Here is a 15,998-nt window from a genome sequence, read left to right on the forward strand (position 1 = left end):
ATTATCTTATTATTGTATGATACTTCAAATTCAAATGAAGTTTTATGATTACTTTTAGAACAAAACAGAATGCTTTCGGTTTTGCCTAAGTGTAACGATAATCTATTATCAGTCATCCAATCGACACATGTAGACAGCTGTTCGCTAAGTTTTTCCTCAACAAATTTTGGGTTGGAATTTGAACAAAGTAGTACGCTATCATCTGCATACAATAATAATTTACAGCCAGCTTTTATACAAATAGACATGTCATTGATATAAGTTGAAAATAGGATTGGGCCTAAAATACTTCCCTGTGGAACTCCACACGTTATAGGCATAATTTTGGAACGAATATCGCGAATAGCCACTACTTGATGTCGATTCGACAAGTAGGATTTGAACCATGCTACAGTAGCCTGGTTAAAACCCAATATTTGTAATTTTTTTAATAAGATGCCGTGATTAACTGTATCAAATGCTTTTTGAAGATCTAGAAGTACCATACCAACGAATTGTCCCTTAGAAATATTTCCATTCAAATCATCCTAAATTCAATGAAATAAAATTGAATCGTTATTCGTTACCAGTTCATTTGTTTCATTTCATGAAAGAAATTAAAGCATTTTACTTTATTTTTCATGTTATCAAAAGAAATATGGTAATGGTACGATGAGAATGATACATGTATTTTTGGTGCATAATCATACGAAAATCTCGAAAAATTTCACCAGTCTATAAGCACAGACTAAAATTTGACAACTTGAAGACTCCAATTTTTATGTCTGTTTTAAGTCAGATTTGGTAGAATAGACCACCGCTAATTCAATTGAGTGAATCTAGTCTCACTACTTCAGACTCTGTGTGAAAACCGAAGGTCTGTGCCTGCAGACTAATCTCGAAGAGGCACATACTATTTTGCTGCTTCCTTCAATTCTGCTAGCTCTGCACTCAGATCAGAGACTATACAGCAGTGCAGCGTTATTGCAGTCCTCGGGATCAGCGAGATGTCTGTCAGCTAGCTGAACTCGATTGTTCAACGTCGAAGCGGTACTTTTAGTTGATGATTTTATCCCCTTTGTGATTGAACATCATGTCGTAAGTTGTATTTTATTTGTCATTTTTGAGAAAATGTTCTAGAGAACTCTTCATCATCCGGAGCATATTTACACTCATCTTAGATATATAGTGTTTTTATCGAGTTGAAAATGTGTGTGTTGTGGAAATGAGTACTTATGTCCCATCTGTTCAATTTTATGTAATGTTATTGGTAATGACTGGTTCCAGGCATTCTGGCGGGCCAGCTGATGATTGATTCATTTGACAACCGAGTTTTAGCTCGATCAGAACATTGCAGAATGAAGACCAATTAATTTTTAGTGTTTAGTATGATCCTGTGTGGCTCACTGAGGTCAGAAGATGGCATTTTTGTGTTCATTCTAATTTCTATTTCTAATGTTGTAGCCTAACCGATTTTTATTCCAATAGTCAATACCCGATCCGATTTTCCCCTTTTTTCTACATTTTTCCGAACTCCGATTTTTGACCAGTGGGGAGAAAATCGGATCAGAAAAACCAAAACATAACAAGACAAAAAAAAAAAGGGGCGACATGTTTGCCGTCAAAATGCGCTGGTGATTTGTTTTGATCTCGGACAAAAGCGGTGGAAGTAAAAGAAGATAAAGGAGAAGAAAATTATGATTTGTTTTTATCTCCGATATTAGTGGAAAGGGAGGTGGCAGAGAAGATGATGATTTGTTTTGATCTCCGACATAATCGGGGAAGAACAAAAAGATGATGATGATTATTGGTGTCAATTTGTTTTGATCTACGACAAAAATTGAGGAAGAAGAAAAACAAGACGATGATATGTTTTGATCTTAAGCGAGGCAAATAAGATTTAGTTGAACACGCTGACATGTGCGGTAATATTTACGACTATTTGATTATGCGTCCTCTAAGAGTTTACGATTACCTCCGCCATCACTACGATGTTGTAGAGAAGGTGAATAATCTGAATATCATGGTAAACAACTCTGGATAATAGTGCGTCTTTTTCGGGGGGTCATGCGACCTTTAAGAGTTTACAATTACCCCCGCCATCACTACGATGTTGTAGAGAAGGTGAATATCATGGTAAACAACTCTGGATAATAATGTGTCTTTTTCGGGAGGTCATGCGACCTTTAAGAGTTTACGATTACCTCCGCCATCACTACGATGTTGTAGAGAAGGTGAATATCATCGTAAACAACTTTGGATAATAGTGTGTCTTTTTCTAGAGGTCATGCGACCTTTAAGAGTTTACGATTACCTTCACCATCACTACGATGTTGTAGAGAAGGTGAATATCATCAGAAACGACTTCGGATAGTAGTGCTTCCTTTTCGGTAAGTAATGCGACCTCTAAAAGTTCACGACAGACTCCGCCATCACCACGATGTTGTAGAGAAGAGGCCTATCGTTGATCGGCGGTAGTGTCGCGCGCTGGAACGTCATCTTTTCCTTCCTCCGATTATGTCGGAGATCAAAACAAATCATCTTCTTCCTCCGCTTTCGTCGGAGATCAAAACAAATTCTGCCATCAGTGTAGCTTGTAGCATTTGTCCACGTGCCGCCACATACAAATTTTAATGTATTCTTTTGTTTTTGAATATCTTCCGATCCGATTTCGATTTTAGGAGCAAAACTTCCGAACGGAACTCCGATCCCGTAATTGCTCTAACTTACAACATTTGTTCATTCATTGATTGTTGATGACAACATGAATCACCAAGCAAAACAGAGATACAATCATTGTCATTGAGTCAATTGAAAATCATGTTTATTTCTGTAGGGCCTAGTGGACATCTACAAATGATGAATATTGATGTCATAAAAAATAGAATTAAAAAATTATGGTAAAGAGAAATTACTTGGCAGAAGCTTGTTTTTGCCTAACCCAGGGAACTCCCGCCCGCATAGCCGGCGGGAGCCCAGGACCTTACCGTGTAATTGACCATACTCACGGGACTAGCGTGAAGTATGGTCAAAATCTCCGAATAAATAGTTAAAACAGAAATCCAGCACTTACCACGATTATATGGATGAAGGTCTAACGAGTGGCAGTTTCCTGACATCTGGGCACAAACTGGAACCTCAAAAAAAACGAAAAGTTTTCTCCTTCTACCCCCGTCTCGATTGGCCATTTTTGTTATGAATCGTAACAAAATGGCCGATCAAACGCGATCAAATAGGATTGATTCACTTGCATCAGATTTTACCATTGGTCAGGCAATCATTGTGTGAGTGTTCAATGTTGTACGACTTGATGTGATAGGTGGCACAACTAAGTACGGTAGTTGCATTCAGTCGACAGGAGGTTGTACAACAGTACTAATGGGGTAACTCTCCACATGGCCTGCTAGGCACCTGCGTCGAAAAGGGTTGCGTTTTAGCACCATTCACAGGTAAATCACCTATTAGGGTAACCTTTTCTCTCTCAATTCACGCCATTAAGGGTTGCTAATTTGGTTATGAAGATTGCGCCATTAAGGGGTGCAAATTTGAAGGTAGAAAATTTGGGCAAATTTGAGGAAACCCGGGAGCAGAGCAGCCATACATGAACACACCATGGATGGAGTGATTTAAAGGGATACAAAATAATTGCACATGCCAGGTGCCAGCCAGCGCAGCACTTATGAGAGTTACCCCCCATACAGTCCTCGTTAGTGGACTAGTACACCCGGCTCTATACTAGGCAGCACGTGTTACCTATACCACATGTCCACAGGTCGCAGAGGATGATATGCTATTATGTTCCGGGCCTGTTAGAAGCGACTATGCTTGGCTTGCAAGGATGCAAACAAATTAATATGATTATAATGTATGTATTTTTCAATACATAACTGGTATGGATTCCATTTTTTCAAGTTTTTATAAAAATCAGTTAAACAAATGGCAAGTAATGCATGTCAAGGCAAGCAACATTTTTCACTTGCATTCATTAATTTAGGCTAAAAGATGGCTGTATTCAAAGTGGCTATCATAAAAAAGAAAAAATAGAGGTGTCCTTGAGAGTAGTCATGTTGGCCTTACTTTCACTAACTTCAAAAATTGAATTTATACCTGTTGTATTAATTCAACATCAGTGAGTATGGTATCAAATTGATCAATTTCGATGTTTACAACCACTTACTGTATCAAATTAGGGGACTTCCTTGTTCGGGCCTCTTAGGGTGGCTTTCTCATGGGTTACGCCATTTAGGGTTGCAAATTTAGTTAATATATTATAGTGCATTTCTGAGGTTGTTGGTAACGGGTGGGTAGCAGTCCATGTGGAGAGTGACCCCCCCTCGTGTATATTCATTGTTAATGTTTAGGTATTTGAATTCAACCAATTAGTTGCAATAAAGACCCCCTGATGATGTCTACAATGTTTTATCCATGTATTTTTTAAAATTCATTTTTTCTTTCTCTCTTCAGGCTGTTAACAAAGCCCAAGACAGAAATGAGCCAAGAGGAACTGGCTAAGAGAGAGGAAGAAGAATTCAAAACTGGTCCCCTCTCTGTCCTCACTCAGTCTGTCAAAAACAACACACAAGTTCTTATCAACTGCAGAAACAACAAGAAGCTACTAGGACGTGTCAAGGCGTTTGACAGGTACATGAAAAGATTCAGACTAATGGGGTGTTGCAAGTAACTTGCAATCAATTTCAAGTCTATTTTTGGTCCCTAAATATCAGTTGTAAATTTGCAACAGAATATTTGCAATTGATCGCAGATATTTTCTTGCAACACCCCCTAAGAATAATCTTGGCAAATGTTGTCGAACTTTCAACTGTGGTATAATGAGACAAGTTTATGCAAAAAGTTGAATTTTCATCCTTTGTGAAATAGATTTTTTTTTCTGGGGGTGGGGGGCATTTAAGTCTTTTTAAAGGCCCCCCACTTGAGATCTCGGCCGTCGATTGCGTTGAAATTGGCATGCAGGTTGTCTTGGACATAATCTACAAAATTGTATAGTTGAATTGCATGCAAATTGCTATGAAGTGATTATGCAAATTTATGCGTGATTAGTATTCAAAATAATAATTTTTTTCTCTAACTCTGTAAATAAATCTCCAAATGTTCCTATTTTAGGTATACATATGTAGAAGCACTTTGTGGTGTTCTTGGCAATGTATGTGGAAAAGACTTGAAAGTAAAAAGTCAGCGAGCAGGTGGTAAAAAAAATTGTGCTGCGAAAATATTGCACGAATCATCGAGGGGAGGCCTCCGAGGCCCCGGGTCTAAATAGGGTTTGTGTGTCATAATTCCTGTTCGTAATTTTATTATATGACTGCATATGTCCTTAAAACTGATATGATATGGATCATATATAATCAGACATGATTTTGTAGTGGAGTTCGGTAGTTTCAACTCATCACCGCGATGATTAAAACCCAAAATGGCTTGCTTGATAATAACTTAAGAAATGTTAGTTTTATCATCAACTTGAAGACCTCACAGTCGAAGGTATGAATTTTGGCTTCATGCAATAGAATCCTTCTACATCAATCCTTGATTTCCTTTCTCTCCTAGTTTGAAGTTTTCATGCATTGTGCTGATCTTGAAAAGGAAAACTCAATGAATTTATGTTAAAGGAGAATGAAACCATTGGAACAAGATAGCTTGTGTGAAAACACAAAAATCAAAGAAACAGATCAACAAAAGTTTGAGAAAAATCGGACAAATAATGAGTAAGTTATGAGCATTTGAATATTGCGATCACTAATGCTATGGAGATAGCAAATCGGCAATGCGACAAAGATGTGTGATGTCACTTGTGAACAACTCTCCCTATTACTTTAGTATATATTTCACTTGAATTGCCTCTTTTATCACATCTATCCATAGATCATGTGTTCTTTCTACATGAGGGCATGTAATACATATTTTTTAAGAATACATCTTGGATAAAGAGTTTGTATCATCATAAGAAAAAGTAAAAAGAGACATTTTGAGGGTATTTTATAGTCCACCAAAGGGAAAGTTGTTCATCAGTGACATCACACATCCTTGTCGCATTGCCAATGGGAGGATCACCATAGCATTAGTGATTGCAATATTCAAATGCTCATAACTTTCTCATTATTTGTCCGATTTTTCTCAAACTCTCTTTATTCTTATTCTTTGATTTTTCTGTTTCTACACAAGGCTCTTTGTTCCAAAGGTTTCATTCCCCTTTAACGTTATAACCTTTAAATTCACTTGGAACGTTGTTTTGCCTCATCTTGATGAGGTGATCTGCCAATACTCTTTGCAAATATTTGGTATAATATTATGAATATAATGATAAAATGTCCATTTATATAGTAGCACAGTTGCTGTACATACATACAGTACATATACTCTAATGCACGTGATGCTTGGTATCATAGTATTACCCCGGTTGTAGCTGAGCTTCCATATAAATGCTGTAAAAGCATTCAAAAGGAGTAAATTCTGCCAGGTACAAATTCATCCAATCTGGTTTGAGTTCAGCGCAATGTAGACCAGTTCTTGCTAAGAAAAATGTATAATGGCTGGGATTCAAACCCATGACCCTGTTTCAAAGTTCCCACTGGGTATCAGGTAGTCCTACCTTATATCATGAGGCCAAAGAAAATTATTAGCAGACTGTCATGACATGGTTTTAATTTTCTTTTATTAGAATTTGACCACCACGTACCCCTACCCCCCCATTATTAAAACCCTGTGAAAGGTGTGGTCCATGTCATGAGCAGAAGACCCATACCTTCAGTCTTAGAGTGTATGGCTCTATGATATGCCAGGGGTCCTCACCGTACACAAGAAAAAGTGAAGATTTATGAACTTTCATACCTGAAAAAAAAACAATGAAAAATACAGAACGACCTACTCTATTTATTCCTCTATGTTATGACAAACGAACACTTCTCTTTATTTGGCTTAATGTAATGTGGTTTTTTGTTTCAACCTTTTCTACAGACATTGCAACATGGTCCTTGAAAATGTAAAAGAGATGTGGACGGAGACACCCAAAGCAGGAAAGGGCAAGAAGAGATCAAAACCAGTCAACAAAGATCGATATATCACCAAGATGTTTCTACGCGGTGACAGTGTGATCCTTGTTCTCAAGAACCCCCTGGCTACTGCCAAGTAGAAAACTAGTTATCGCACCTTGTAAATATTGGCACTGGTAGATCATTTCACTACTACTGCTATGATACATTTGGACTTTGTGATCAAGAAATGCTATCTACTATTCCAAAGCCAACAAAATGTTCCTTCTTGGATTTTTGTACTGCTTTTGTAATGCTTTCGTAAATTGCACACGTCATCTATTTTTCTGGAATATTCCTCAAGTATCTGGTCTGATCTTGTGGCATTCTGTATAATTGTTTCACAAATTAATGTTTATCCATTTGTATACATTCTTTTGATTCGGAAACACAGCAATACATGTTTGCCGCATCCGATGGCTTTCATCGAGTCGAACTTGATGCTATTCCAGTGCATGAATGTTCTGTTTAGCTCTGCGGAACAAATTATAAACAAGACCCAAACTAAATTTGAGTGGACATCATATCGGTAACTGTAAAGGTACATGTAGTTGATTCAACCATGCTCAAGTGAGAGCAATGTATTCTCAAGATGCTTATGCTTTATATCATGTGTACCTTTATGAGCGGTATATTTTCTGTTTTCATCTACAATGCAGCAGGTGTACTTCACACTCTACAAAACAACATTAGATTCATGTCCATCACTCTTCTTTTCTTAGTATTATAGTTGGCACCACAAGCCAAAGCTGAATGATACATGCCATGTCGAGTAGTGGAAAATAATGCAAGTCAGGTTATATATATGATAGCTCAGTTGGCTGAGCGGTGTTCTTGTATTCTTGACTATCAAGATTGGAAACTTAGTTGATGGACTGGTGCCCCTTGATAAGAATTCAACTCTCTCAGTAAAGATATGGGGAAACAAGCAGTCGAGTAATATGACTAAAACTTTCAGAAGTCAAAACTTTCCCATTATTTCCTAGTGGATTAGTAAAAAAAAATCATGATATTGTCTACATGTTCTGAGACTTGATTCTCATATTTTCAATCAGTTCTAATGATTTTAGACAACCTAGTGTGACCCACTATTCATTTATTTTCCTTTTTTTTCTTTATTTTTTAATTTTGTGTACAGGTTCTTTTACTTAAAATATTTTAATTTTGTCTGTAATCTGTAGACCATGTTCATGTTAAAGAGTTGTGATTGACTCATTGATATTCTGTTAATAAATGGCATTGCCAATTTGTACATTCTGTAAATGAAAATATGCTCAACTCCAACATTCAACTTTTTTTTTTTTTTGGGGGGGGGCTGTTGAATCACATTTAGGAGTCAATATTTTTGTAATGTAGTAACTCAAAAGTTTGAATTTATTTCAAAGGAAGTGAATCCAGTTTTCAAACTTTGTCATGAAATTTGGATGTCATTGTGTTTAAAAGTGAAACGAAACAATATTTAAATTAGCCTCTTTGGTAAGAAGCAAGTAGAAGAAATAAAAATGTAGAATAACTTCCCATAGATTATATCTCAAAATCCAAGACCAATCTGGAGACAATTCAAATTGCAGATATGTTCTCTTTTTTTTCTTTCAAATTCCTTTCCTGTCTCATCAATGCCATATTGTCATCACGTGTATCGAACATGTGTGCAAATTATTTTTTTTTATTTTAAAATAAATTGTTAACTCTTTGGGGTAACAAAAATTAGCAGTTCAAACAAGGAATTGCATCCTTTTCCTACTGAAGATATCTCAAGGTAAAAATTTAAATGCTTGACCATATACTTCAATAATTCGTGAAGCGAAATATTGATCAAAATTAGGAAACAAGTCACTGGCCCTTGGGATTCATTTCTGGATTGATCTTTACTACTAAATGTGTGCCTTTCATAGAAGTATTCAGAGATGGAAATTACAATTATTTTTTTTTATACAAAATTAGATATTATTGACCAAAAGTGACGGATGAGGCATGATTATGTTAGAACTTAGCTTTCAAAGTTGTTACGGATCTGTTTCATCCAGCTTTATTTGGTTGGTTTGCAAATTTTGGTAGCTGACTTAGGCCAATTAAGACATTTATCAACAAATATCTTGGCTAAGTTTTTTGTACAAATTCATTTGAATATAAGAGGATGAAAATGTAAGAGGCAAGAGAGGTTTAAATTATTTTTGGAAAAAGCTCACAGGGATAATTTTTTAAAATTCCTAATAAAAAGAAATTGAGGAATTTAATGCCCATCTAGTAATAGGGATGACCACCTGGGGCCTGTTGCAGAAAGAGTTGCGATCAACAGCAACTCCAAAAAAAATCTTACGCAACTTGATTTTCAGCCAATGAAGCACCTGTATTCTGGATTTGTGCTTGATATTTGCATTGAAACAACTCTTTCTGCAACATGTCCCTGGATGTCAAGCCAGTTTCAATACAAGCAGAACAAATTGAGAAACGTATCAATAATGGTTTGAGAAAATCCTGGAATTTCTGTACTGGTCATGAGCTGCTGTGTTAGCAAGCAAGGTACTGAGTTTCAATTTAGTTCATGGAAACATGGGAAAAGTGAGTGTACACATTTAGGATGGTGTCTGCATGTGTGATTGGAGAGAGGAAAAGGAAAATAAAGATTATTAGAGCGGAGCACAAGCAAGAAGGGAATGAAGGATCATTAGAGAAAAGGATCGTGTTATTATTGATCTGCAATTGGTTTTCTTCAAAACTTTCAATTCATGTATGTGTCGATGTTTCAAAGAAATGACATGGGAATAGTTCACAAGGTATGCTGCACACAGTCACAAATTTGATAGCAACCTCAAAAAACTTAAACCCGTCTTCACTAGAATCACCATGCACTCTGTGTTCCCTGTGCCTTGTCGCTGTATGCATCTAAAATGTAGAGATCAGCTTACTACAGTTATACCATAGTTTATATTTACTTGGTTTAAAGGCTCTTGGTATACTTTTTCAGATAGTTACATACATGTGCTAAAGACATTTGGTCTTACTGCTGTACGTTTGCTCTACACCACGCTTAGTTTTACATCCTCTAATTCTCATTTAGTCAAGTGAAAATTTGTTTCATAACAGTTTAACCATATAGACCAAATGATGTTAGATCAGTGGATTTAGATGAAATGGTTATACCCTAACTGGAAATGAGACAAAATGAATAATGGCAATCAGACCAAAATGGGGGAAAGTTTCATCAAAATCAGTTATGAAATAAGCAAGTTCTGGGGATCCTCAAATTGGCAAACGTGCTTCAAAATGGCTGATTTTGTGGACGACTCCATTTGTTTTGTACACAATTTTTTTCTTATCTTTCAATTGCATCTTGCCTCCATCTGAGCACAACATATGTCATGGGAAAATATACTTCACACCATATATGTCAAGGTCAGGAGAAGATAATGTGAAATATTTGAGATAAAGGGGAAAACTTGAAAATTTGTGTACAAAACAAATGGAGGGTTGTCCACAAAATGTGGAATTGCCATTATTTTAAGTTTATGATCAAGTCAAATTGGTCCTTATTGTCAAATCTGTAAAAATTGAAATTTTGTATAATTCAAACAAAAAACCAAAATAGCGAGGGACATCGACTCATTTTCATGTCACCGAGTACATATAACCGTTATGTGAAAAATAAGCCTAACTTAAAAAAGTAATAGCTTTCTGATTTTACATCCAATTTTGATGAAATTTTCAGTTTTATCAGGGTTCCCACGGTCATGGAAAATCCTGGAAAAATTTGTGGTCCTGGAAAGTCAGGGAATTTGGAAAATTTGTGAAAAGTCATGGAATTGCATTTACCTCATGGCTATGGCAGGTTCATGTTTTGTCGTGTATCGCAAAGTTCTCTCATACTTAAAGGACAAGTCTACCCCAACAAAAACTTGATTTGAATAAAAAGAGAAAAATTCAGCACGAATACTGAAAATTTCATCAAAATCGGATGTAAAATAGGAAAGTTATGACATTTCAAAGTTTTGCTTCATTTTACAAAAACAGTTATATGAACGAGCCAGCTACATCCAAATGAGAGTCGATGATGTCATTCACTCAGTTTCTTTTGTTTTTTATTGTTTGAAATATGAAATATTTTGATTTTCTCGTCATTGTCTTGTGAAATGAAGTTTCAGGCTCCCTGAATACGTGGAATTCCATTATTTTAACATTTTGTGCTTCAGGCAAGGAGGTCCCAATCGTCAAATTCGTAAAAATTGAAATATTGTATAATTCAAACAATAAAAAACTAAAGAAATTGTGAGTGAGTGACATCATCAACTCGCTCATTTGGATGTTACTGGCTCGTTCATGTAACTATTTTGTTAAAAATAAGCGAAACTTTGAAATGTCATAACTTTCTTATTTTACATCCGATTCTAATGAAATCTTCAGCATTGTGCTTGTCTGATTTTCTCTATTGATTCAAATCAACATTTTTCTGAGGTGGACTTCCCCTTTGTCATACTCTGCTATTATAATTTCCATTTTTCCCAGTTTTGTAACATCCCAAATTCTACAAAACTCCTGGGACATAGTTTCCAGTGGAAAGTTGAAAGGGTGTGGCGTCCCTTGCCTCCAGAGCTTTCACTATAATTGTAGTGTTACATAGTTGCTAGTACTACTGCTAAATGATTTGTTCCCTGGGGTACTTAGTGTTAGGGCTAGCAAGGTTGAAATAACATTTGATAAAAAAGGTTTTTGTAAATACATGTATAACACAGCCACAATCCACATTCCTCACTCAAAATACTCATGGCCATGAATAAATTGATTTCTCCTGACATTAAATTCGGACAACCAGACTACAGAAAATGTCATCTTATTTGCAATGATATAAGATGCCAATCAGTCAATGTATTTTTAATGTGTCACAGTTTGTAACCAGTTTTGCGTTCCTAGTTGTTTTTAGAAAATTTAAATTTCAAGTTTTGTACAATTTTACTCAACATTCATGGCAATTAGTTGACATATCAAGTCACAACTGATCAAGCACTACCAGCATTGCTATCAGAACACAATACATTCAAAAGGTTCTGAATCTCTTAGTTACACACTTGAGCCCGTTGCATAAAACTTTTTACCTGAGAAAACTCAGGTTGCTTTTACCGGAGTTTTTGCCCTGTGATAAAGTCAATGGCAGAAATCAGACTAACCTTAGTTTTCAGTTTTTACCAGAGTTTTCTCAGGTATAAAGTTTTATGCAACAAGCCCTGTTTCAATTTCTATTTAAGCATCAAATTAATGTATCCTCTCTGGAAGTTACTTGAAAATGAAGTTTAATGAAATACCGAAATAGACAAATGCCCAATTTTTAAGATATTTTTTGAGCAAATAGAGAAATACACTTAATTTAGCTGGTGTCCTCGAGTTGTATCACAAATGGCCTCATTTTTTGTAATGTAGAGTGAAATGCAGCAGTATGTTGAGAATTTTAGGATGAGGATGTCTTCTTTGTTAGCCTTTTTTCATGTCACCTTATTGTAAAACTTAAATGTCACTCTTTTGTAATAATTGGGTCATGTGTGACATGTAATGTGTTTCATCTTCATATAATTCAGGGTTCCCCAGAAATTTGAAAACAGAATTCCATGACTTTTATGTGGAAGTTTTGTAGTAAAGGTGAATTCAGGATCCTAATTTCAATAAGCCTGGAAAAGTTGACATTTACATCTATTGTATAGTTCACTTTTGTGACAAGATCTGCATGCTATGCTCTGAAAATTTGGAAATAGTTCATGGAAATCTGTCAGTTCAAGAAATTACATGAGTTTGTGTTCAAGACAATTTTGAATCCTGATGTTGGTGAAACGAAAATGGTACTGTACCCTGGTCAGAAGCAGACCATATACCAATGATAATACATGTAGATGTACATATCATGAGTAAGGTAGTAGGTGGAATGGATAGCTGTGAGGGGAGGTTACGGAGGCCATCATGTGTCTGATTTTGGAAACCGTGCCAGAAAGCAAGTCATGGAAAGCAGCAATTTAGTCATGGAAGTCATGAAATTCTGTAATCATATTTCTGTGGGAACCCTGTTTTATGCTCGTTTGCTGTTAAATTTATCGATTCAAATTAACAACTTTCTGGGGTTGACTTGACCTTTAAATTGCGGCATGAGAGCAAATGTGATTGATTTGAAGGCGGTTTGTTAGATTTGCTGTTTTGGAGTGCTTAGAGGAGATAGAATGAACTTGAAGGAGGGAGAAAAGTGTGCCGAGAGAAAAAAGAAAAGGGGGGGGGGGGGAGGAGGAAAGAAAGGAGAAGAGGAAAAAGAATTATAAAAAAAGAATAATCAACCTAATTGTTCAATGCTGTGATGTAAACGAGCACATTCAAGGACCAGGTCAGTTTTCGAAGCTAATCCACATAATTCTTGTCAAGGTTCCAAATGGACACTGGCTGGCCCCGGGTCACCAATTTCCAGATGTTATAGTGGTCTTTCATTGATCTTTATTCTTTGATTTTTCCGTTTTCATAAATCTAACTTGGTCCAAGCCAAGGGTTTCACCCTCCTTTAATAGCAAATGCCTATACGATTTTACAAACGAGAGTATGACTGCATTTCATGGTTCCGAGTAAGATATTGGAAGCCATCTCACCATGGGTCCAGACTTTACACGTGGAATAAATGAAGGTAAAATTAACTCCATTTAAATTTCCAGCACCAGCAATTACACCACCATATACCATCTTGCTTCAAAACACAATTTCAATATGAGATGGGGAAACCCAGCAGGGCTGCAACGCAGTCTACAATTGTACCACCTTAAAGAGAAATTCTAGTAGTTGCAGTAAACACTGATTTCATGAGAAAGTCTGTAAAACCAAGCTTAATTGTCAGTATATCATCGAGGATGAAGATCTGGTACAGTTACATAAACTGAACTTTGTGAAATCTTGAAATCTACGCTGAAAAACGTTCACACTAAAGATCACCAACACAGATAGGCACACGTGGGACAGTGTATTATTATTGCTGGAATAAAGACCCGACGGAAGTGACCGAATCCGCGCTTATTTTGCTTATTTCTCAGCAATTACACAGTTTCTCCCAGAATCCTTTGGCACATATTTTTTATTCATACAAACAGACACTTGGGTGGTCATTATATTAGATTCTGTAAAAAGTCATTTTGAGATCGTTACCAAAACTGGAATTTATCTTTAAAGGGATAGTCTAGGCTGGAGATATTTATATCTCAATAAATAGAGTAGAATTCACAGATCAAAGATTTGCATTATTCCGGTGAAACAGTTCTAGGCATGTATTCATGAATATTTATCAGGTGGGCTGATGATGTCATACCCCCACTTGTTCTCATGTATTTCAGTACATGAAATAAATAAGGTGTATTCAAAAAAAATTTAAATATAACAATTGGATTGACAACTATGCATTATTTCTTTATTGCAGCAACTTATTTTATCATAATGGGGACACATCATTCACACTATGGGAAAATGAAGCATGATTTCATAACGAAAGTGGGATAAGACATCAGCCCACCTAATGAATATTCATGACCATGTGCATATAACCACTATCTACAAAATATTGATAAAATTTAAAATTCAATAACTTCTTTATTTGTTATCCGATTTTGATGAAATTTTTAGTACTTTGCTCTGTGGATTTTACTCATTTAGATTTATTTTCTGTCCGGACCATCTCTTTCAAATCTGATGGTTTGCTTCTAGAAAAAATAAATCATATATGAAAAAGCCTTACAGTTCCCCTTCTTCAAGTTGAATTTCGGTGTGACAAATGACCAAACATTTCACCACTTTTTCACTATACATGCTATTTCTATGTGACATCACTCATTTGTATTAAAGATAATCATGCCTGTTGTGGCGATTTCAAAATGAATTTGTACAAACGACAACCCAAGTGTCTGGAAATCTGAATAAATCAATGTGTCAAAGGAATCTGGAAGAAATTTTGTAATTACTGAATAAATTAGCAAGCATGAAATTCCATGCAATCATGTACGTCTCAGGAAAAAATGGTTGACCCATCACCCCTGATCAGTTAATGAAGCATGAAACGCACATTCAGCATCACAAAAGAGTGGAACGCCTCTGCCAGTCTCACCTTCATTACACGATTCCATATAACAGCAGTGCTGACTTTGAAAACAACTACTGAATAATTATTCAAAAAAGACTGTGTCCATTGGCCAAAATTGACCTTGATCATGCGACTCAAGACTTTTGCAAAACAATCATTCATACTTGATTACCCTATGTCTTCTATGCTTCATGGACTAGATCCATAAACTTTCCAAGTTTTGATGCCCATTCAACAAATACCCCAACACGAACAAAGTTCACTGACCTTTGATCTCGGTTTTAACCAAAAACTCACACAGGATATTCTGGGATACTTGATTGCTCTTATGTCCAAGTTTCATGACTAGATCCATAAAATTTTAAAGTTATGACAATTCCACTAATACCCCCAACATGGCCAGTTTGTTGACCCTAAATAACCTTTAACCTTGATCATGTGACCTGAAACCCAGGCAAAATCTTCAGTGATGCACCATTAACCTTATGTTCAAGTTTCATGAACTAGATCCATAAACTGACAGAGTTGACATTTCAAAACCTAAACATTGGTTAAAGATTTAAGATTTCGATATCGATTCCACATGGTCGATTCTAAATGACCTTTGTCATGTGACCCGAAATTCTGGCAGGATGTACAGTAATAGTTGATTACCCTTATCAGAGCTGCCAACCAGAAAAAGAACATTTCAGTATTTTAAAGCTGAAAATTTCGGTGAGAAAATCAGTATTTTCAAAGAATACCATAGGACCACATGTAAAGCTAAAACTTTAAAAATCAGTATTTTACATGAAACCATCAGTATTCTCATTTTTCAGTACTAAATACTGAAAATCAGTACTACTTGGCAGCTCTGCCTTATGTTTAGAATTCATGAACTAGGTCCAAATACA

The 15,998-nt window shown here is 36.0% G+C and overlaps 1 protein-coding gene across 1 annotated transcript; it reads left to right on the forward strand.

The window, feature by feature from the left end:
- Positions 1-968: 968 nt before the first annotated feature.
- On the forward strand, positions 969-8,279 carry LOC121418777 (small nuclear ribonucleoprotein Sm D2). The gene is made up of 3 exons (XM_041612876.1): positions 969-1,077; positions 4,444-4,620; positions 6,949-8,279. Exons 1-3 carry the CDS (start codon positions 1,073-1,075, stop codon positions 7,121-7,123), a joined length of 357 nt encoding a protein of 118 aa, XP_041468810.1. The 5' UTR covers positions 969-1,072; the 3' UTR covers positions 7,124-8,279.
- The last annotated feature ends 7,719 nt before the right edge of the window (positions 8,280-15,998 follow it).

This window comes from Lytechinus variegatus, chromosome 7, assembly GCF_018143015.1.
Source record: "Lytechinus variegatus isolate NC3 chromosome 7, Lvar_3.0, whole genome shotgun sequence".
NCBI lineage: Eukaryota > Metazoa > Echinodermata > Echinoidea > Temnopleuroida > Toxopneustidae > Lytechinus > Lytechinus variegatus.

Bases quoted from the DNA above. Each gene is read 5' to 3' on its own strand.
- LOC121418777 (XM_041612876.1), top strand. The intron at 4,621-6,948 runs GTACATGAAAAG...CCTTTTCTACAG, and splicing joins CGTGTCAAGGCGTTTGACAG to ACATTGCAACATGGTCCTTG.